This window comes from Vombatus ursinus, unplaced genomic scaffold (genome assembly GCF_900497805.2).
Source record: "Vombatus ursinus unplaced genomic scaffold, bare-nosed wombat genome assembly UNPS02000582.1, whole genome shotgun sequence".
Classification (NCBI taxonomy): domain Eukaryota; kingdom Metazoa; phylum Chordata; class Mammalia; order Diprotodontia; family Vombatidae; genus Vombatus; species Vombatus ursinus.
In genome coordinates this window covers 13283300-13290684 of record NW_020940360.1, presented here as the reverse complement: position 1 = coordinate 13290684, position 7385 = coordinate 13283300, and the positions used below count along the sequence as shown (strand labels likewise).

Here is a 7385-nt window from a genome sequence, read left to right as displayed (position 1 = left end):
GGAAGTGAAGGAATTGGACAAGATGGCCACTAGGTCAGGCCTCTCCTAACTCTAAATTTATAATCCAATGATTCATGACTTGGGAGCATCACAGTAATGGAGCTTCCTTATCTAACTGTATCTTTTCAGAGGGCAGAATTTGTCTAATACTCCTCTTGTTTAATGTCCAGGTCAAAAGCAAAAAGGGTTTTCCTTTCTCTCTTTTGCTTTAAAATAAAGGAAACTCATTCCTTTTTATTTTTAAAAACTTACTAAATATTTATTGTGAAATATTTGTAGAAGATCGTTTTAAGGTGCAGAGATATTCAAATGGTGTGGCTTCTTGCTCATATACACACTCCTTTTTCTATAAGACTAAGGTGATTCAGGTAGATAAATGATTCCACAAAAAGACACAAGTTCTCCCTCCCATCTGTCTCCTCTTCTCCCCATCCCTCACCACAACATTATGCCTTATCAGAGACAAGATGTGAAAAGGTAGCCCTGGGGAAGACAATAGAGAAAGTGTGAATTTGGGGTACCATCAGAGCACCCAGGTGTGGTGACAGCTACACAAGCAGGCTATAGTTCACATGAGCAGTGGCCTGCTGATCTTTACTTGCCATTGACATTCTGCGCCCAGTGCCTGGAGGCAGAGGTGGAGAGCTGGAGGCACTGTCATCTCCCCAGTGCTGGACGTCACAGACAGGGCTATGCTGAGAACCAGAGCTTTCTGAAACTCTGAATAGGAAGCTGGCTTTGCGGCTACCTGGATGAGATTCTCCCTCTGCTGAGTCAAAACACTCTCTCACGCTGTCCTTACTGGTCTTGCAGTGAGTCATCAGGTCTATCGAGGACCTGGTTGGATTCCAAAGACTCTGGGGCTGCTCCCCAGGATGTAGTGTGCACGAAGGACAATTGGCAAGGTTGCACAGCTGCGGTCTGGAAAGAATGGCCCCCCCGCTGAAGGAAGATTGTGGGTGCTGTCCGTGGTGCTGATGTTTGCACGGTTGAAAGTGTTGGACGCAACAGTCAAGGTCCTGGGGACAAACAGCTGAACTGGAGCACTCTGTGATGCTGATCCCTCCTGGACCAGTTCTTTTTGCTAGGTGGAGGTGCTCCCTCAGTCTGGTTGTGCTGATTGGGTTGCCAAGCTGACTTATGTTCTGTGTTATCAATTCCAATTACTTGTTGCTCTGGCCAGATGTGTTGAACAGGCTGGAACAAAGGAATGCTCTCATGCAATAAAGAGTGAGTTATACAGGGTTGGGTCACTGAATTTCGATTTGAGTGGCAAGGTCCCCTTTCAGTCTCCCTGCTAGACCCTCCATATAATACCTTCATGATTTTCCTGATTCCCAGGTGAAATATTTCCAAAATGTTAAGGAACAAGGAGATAGCTGCTATGCTATGCATGAACAACATGAAAATGGTTTTCTTTGTGGGCCTGGACACAAAGCAGTCCACTGAATTGGGACAAGGAAACTGACTGCATTTGTAAAGGGGGTGCATTTGGAACCCATAGAGAATATACTGTCCTATCATGAACCCTACTTCCAATATAGATCTGGTCAAGATATGCAGTATATAAGTACGTAGCAGGCATCCTTTCAGGGGTGCCTTGTGTACCTTCCTCTGTTCCTCTAATCTCCTCAGTTCCCCTTGTATTTTTTGGTACTCCTCCTGGTCAATCTCAGGTTCCTCCAGCTGGGCTCGAAGTTGTACTTTCTTCCTCTGCCTCTCCTTTTCAAAGGCCCTGAGTCTATAAAGTGCATGACCCATGTATACCAGAGAGGGAGAAGATACAAAGATGATCTGTAAAACCCAGTACCTGATCAAAGAAATGGGGAAAGCACCATCATAGCAGATGTTGCTGCAGCCAGGCTGTTGGGTGTTACAGGTAAATGCTGACTGTTCATCATCCCAGACCTCCTCTGCTGCCACTCCAAGCACCAGCATCCGGAATATGAACAGGATGGTCAGCCAGATCTTCCCCACTAGGGTTGAATGGAAGTGGACTTCCTCCAGAATGCTGACCAACAAGTTCCAGTCTCCCATGTTCAAACACTTGTGTCTGTAACACACATAAATTCACAGAACAACAGTACTCACAAAGAGGCAACATGCTACAGTAGAAAATGTAACAATGGGCAAAGATTTTCATAGTCTCAAACATCACATAGAATGTTAAGGTCTGTTCTAGTTCTAATATTTTGTGATTTCTGATTAATGAAACAAGCTATTTGCCACATGGAGGTACATGTCATTATAGAACTCTTCAAATAGGGGAACTATTAGAAAATGTATTTCTACAAATATCCTGGCATTCAAGGCCCTCTGAAATCTAGTCCAATCCAGCTTTTCAAATTTCACCTCCTACTATTCTCCATCATGAACCCTGCACTTTGGCTTTACTAGAACATTTGCTGTGCCTTCCAAATATTCCTGACTCTGTGCCTTGATTGCTAAATTCTCTATCTTTGATGTCTTCCTTTATTTGAATCCTGCTCACTCTTCAAAGAGTTTAATTCCCAACTCATCAATGAAGTCTTTCCTGACCATCTCCCAGCTCATGGCTCACAATCCCCTGATATTACTAACTGTGGTCAATATCCCTTATTTTTAAATTATTGCATACTAACTCATAATCAATTAGTTATCTTTTTATGGGTATGTCTGTTCTCTCCAACTAAGCTATAGGTTCCTTAAGGGCAAAATTGTCATTCTTCTTTGTATCCTCCATGGGACCTCATACAGTGTCTTGCAGTTCCTAGGTACCTGCCAAATATTTGTTGATTGATTTTCCCCTTCATACTTGAGCTGCCTACTTGGTTTCATAATTAACATATTAATTAATCAGGAGGGGAGGAAATATACTAGTTTCCTAAGTATTAGTGACAGTTTTTATGAAAAGGCTAGTGCTACTAGGAAATAGAAAAGAAAGAGTTTGTATAGCTGGAGAGGCAATCGTTTACGTGCCTGTGACTTGAATTGCAATGTTGGAGTCATATTTTATTCTTTAATCTGATTTATTCTCTCCCCACCCCCAACCATATCCAAACAAAAGATTTGGGTGCTGGTCTCAGCTTTGTGACTGGTTCTGTGACTATAAGCAAGTCATTCCACTTTTCTGAGTTTCAGTTTCCCCATCTGTAACATGAAGAAATTGGACTAAATGACCAAAGGTCTCTCATGCTCAGATTAGATTAGTAGTACAAGTAGTATAAGCGTATGGAGCCACAAAAAGGAACAACAGACACAGGACTGGATCAGTGCAGATGTTTTAGTAATGGAAGCTGTGGAAGATTCATTGGCTCATTCCAAAGAGATGGGAACATGCTGTGTTCCTCCAGAAAAATTAGGAAGTTTGAGCAAACTCAATGTCTATAGGAGATGTGCTTGAAGGAGTAGCTAACATTTTGCTTAACAAAGTCTACTAAAATCTAGGAAGGTGAAATTCAATAGGGATAAATGTAAAGTACTACATGGGTTCAGAAGACCAACTTCACAAGATCAGGAAGATAGGTCTAGGTAAAAGTTCATCTGAAAAAAGAGGGTTTTAATGGACTGTAAGTCAATAATATGACAACTCAGTCTCCTTTACTGTATCATCATCCATTTTACACTCCCTCCTATTCTCTCTATATGCTCTCTCTCTCAGTGATCACATCTGTTTCTATGTCATCTCTATGCAGATGACTCCCAAATCTATACATCCAGCTTTCATCTCTCTCCTGTGCTACAACTATGCATCTCCAGCTGCCTGCTAGACTTCAGATGGAAGCCACAAAGGCATCTCAAACTCAACATAGCTAAAACAGAACTCATTATCTTCCCCAGTAAAATTTACCCCTTCTCCTACTTTCTCTATGTCTCTTCAGTACACCACCATTCTAGTTTCTCAGGTTCACAACCTAGGAGTCGCCCATTACTCTCTACTGTATCTCTTCATCCTTTTATATTTAACAAGTCCAGAAGCAGCTAGGTGGGGCAGTGAATAGATCACCGAGTCTGGAGTTAGAAAGACCTGAGTTCAGGGGCAGCTAGGTGGAGCAGTGGATAGAGCACCAGCCCTGAAGTCAGGAGGACCTGAGTTCAAATCTGGCCTCGGACCAAACACTTGACACTTACTAGCTATGTGACCCTGGGCAAGTCACTTAACCTCAATTACCTAAAAATAAAAAAGAAAAAATTTAAAAAAAAGAAAAAAGAAAAAAGAAACACCTGAGTTCAAATCTACCCTAAGACACTTACTAGCTGTGTGACTCTGGACAAGTCAGATAACTGTTGTCTGCCTCAGTTTCCTCAAACATAAAATGGGGATAACTATAGCACTTACCTCCTGCTGTTGTGTAAAAATCAAATGAGATAACATTTGTAAAGCACTTGGCACTGTGCCTGGAACATAATGGGTGCTTGTTTCATTCCTTCCTGCTAATTCTACTTTTATATTACATATTTATCTCCTCTCTACTTAGACAGACATCACCCTGCTTCAGGTTCTTATCAGTTCTCATCTGTACTACAGCAATGGTCTTTTCATTGGTGCTCCTGACCCCAGTCTCTTTCATCTCCAATCCATCCTCAACTCATAGATTTTTAAAAATTAATATTCTTAAAGCACAAGTCTGACCATGTCATTCCCCTGCTCAAAAAGCTTCAGTGGTTTCCTAGGATAACATACAAACTCTTCTGTCCAGGACTTAAAACTCCTTACAATCTTACTGCCATCTATCAATATAAATTGATATCATATTACTTCCCTTCTGCACTCTACATTCCAGGCAAACTGGCTTACTTATCAGTAATATATTTCACCAAGCCTTGCCTCTCTGTCTTTGCATGGGCTATCCCCTATAATTGGAATGTTCTCTTTCCTCATGACCACCTCATAAAAGCTCCCTTCAAAGTACACTGTCTCCTAAAGAGAATCTTTACTAATCTTTCCAGTTTTTAATTGTCTTCCCTCTCCAAAAGTAATTATTTTGCATTTACTCTCTCTCTATATAGTTATATATGCATGTATATGTATAGGTGTGTATACATATATGTGTAAATATATACATATATGTGTTATACTAAACTGTTAGCATGTTTTCCCTGAATAGACTATAAACTCCTGGAGACCAGGTAATTTTTTTCTTTGTATCCCCAGTGCCACAGTTTGTGGCACATAGTAGGCACCTTGCAAATGCTCACTGAATTGAATTGACATGCAGCAAAAAAGAAAAATTAGTGCAATTTTAGGCTTCATTAAGAAAGGCACAGCATCCAGAATGAGAGAGGGCATAGTCTCTGAAGTACTGTGCTCAATTCTAGACAATATATTTTGGGATAGACATTGACAAACTGGAGCATTTCCAAAGGAGTGGGACCAGGATGGTGCAGGGATGGAGATAACACTATACCAAGATCTATTTGCAGGGGTTCTTAACCTGGGCTCTGTGAACTTATATTTTTAACAGTTTGATAATTATGTTTCAACACAATTGATTTCCTTTAAAATTACATGTATTTTGTTTAATACATTAAATATTAAATACATTAAAAAATGTTATCCTGAGAATGGGTCTATAGGTTTCATTGGTTCAAGGAACCCAAAACACATACAAAAAGGTTAAGAATCTTTAAAGGAACCAGAGATGTTTTGCCTCAAGAAAAAATGACTTAGAGAGGGATGTTATGGTTGTCCTTAAGTATTTGAAGAGTTGTCATATGGAAGAGGAAATAGGCTTGTTTTGCTTGATCTCTTAGGGCAGAATTAGACTCTATGCTATGCATGAAAGTTGCACAGGAGCAGACTCAAATTTAATCTAAAGAAAAACTTCCAAAACAACTGGTACCATCCCAAAGCAGAAGTGGCTGTCTCCAGAAGTGGTGAGTGTGACTCCTCAGGAGATGTCAAGCATAGACTAGATGTCTTGTAGGTGACATTGTAAAAAGGATTCCTATTCAGGTACAGGTTGAACTCTATAACCTCTGAGGTTCCTTCTAGCTCTGAGATTCTGTGAAATTTCCAAGGGGGAAAAGACATAACCCATATAACAACCCATACAAAGGAGAGTTTCTCTATGCTTTCTGAAGTCAAAGTAATATAAACTACTATCTTGATAAACTTAAGTATAATAAGAAAAGGATTCAGAAGGGAGAGATAGAGAAGCAGGAAAACACCACTAAAGAACACAAGAGTTATAAACATAAATACGAGAATCAAGCTACTTCCTCTTCCCCTGAAAACATATAGCATTTTTTTCTCTTTCTCTCTTTTTTTCTTGCTTTTTTTTTTAACACACCTAATGCAGAAATTTGTTTTGCATGTCTATTTGTAATGGGTTTTGTTTTTTGTGGTAGGTTTTGATTTTCTTGTCTTCTCAGTGGACAAGGGAGGGGATAGTGAGATGAAGAAAATTTGGAACAAAAAAAAAGTATTTTTAAAAAAGAAATAAATACTATCTAAGCAGTTCCATTTTTCCAAGAGGTGTTAAGTAAGGAGAGCTGTTAATTTTGTAATAAATAAAGGATCTTGGGGCAGCTAGGTGGCGCTGTGGATAGAGCACCGGCCCTGAAGTCAGGAGGACCTGAGTTCAAATCTGGCCTCAGACCAAACACTTGACACTTACTAGCTGTGTGACCTTGGGCAAGTCACTTAACCCCAATTGCCTAAAAAAAAAAAGATTAAATAAATAAATAAATAAATAAAGGATCTCTAACTGAAAAAAAAACAACACATACAAGTTCTACATTCTCCCTGATTAAATGAAAGAAGGTAAAGCAGCTGTTCCCTTCCATAAATCCAACTAGGGTTCATAGGAGCATAGATTTAGATACGGAAGGGACCTCAGTGGTCACCTAGTCCAATCTCCTCCATTTTACAGATGAGGAAACTGAGATTCAGGGAGGTGATATGACTATGTGTAATAGAGGTCCACAGTTCTGCACATAATCTTTTTTTCTGCCCTTTGTATTACATATGGTAATGTTCATTTTTGCTAACATTTGTTAAGTTCAGAAACAACAAAAAAAATTTTAAAGGAAAGTATGATCTATCTCAGAGTCAGAACATCTGGGATTGAGTCCTGGATCAGATTCTTTCTAGCTGTTAGCCCAGACAAGTCATTTAGCTTTTCAAATTCTCATTTTCCTCAACTGCAAAATGGGATTCATAATACCTCCACCTTGCAGAATTGTTGTGAGCACAGAGCTCTATAGATTTTGCAGTAATATATAAATGTGAGTTATCATTATTAGAATCAACTCTGGTTATAACATTTTTAATGTTTGAAGGACCAAGTGAGGTTAAGGATTTGATTGGTGCTATAATTTATTAGATGCTACCCTGCCTTCTAAGTATTTATGGTCTCCCAAGGAACAGCAAGTCTTGGTATTTTATAGGGTAATTACTTTAG

At 39.6% G+C, this 7385-nt stretch overlaps 1 protein-coding gene across 1 annotated transcript; it reads right to left on the bottom strand.

The window, feature by feature from the left end:
* Positions 1–492: 492 nt before the first annotated feature.
* On the bottom strand, positions 493–2037 carry GJA10 (gap junction protein alpha 10). Its single transcript, XM_027853774.1, is given in 2 exon segments — positions 493–1029; positions 1031–2037. Coding segments are annotated over 2 exon segments (1488 nt in total). The 3' UTR covers positions 493–548.
* Positions 2038–7385: the final 5348 nt, after the last annotated feature.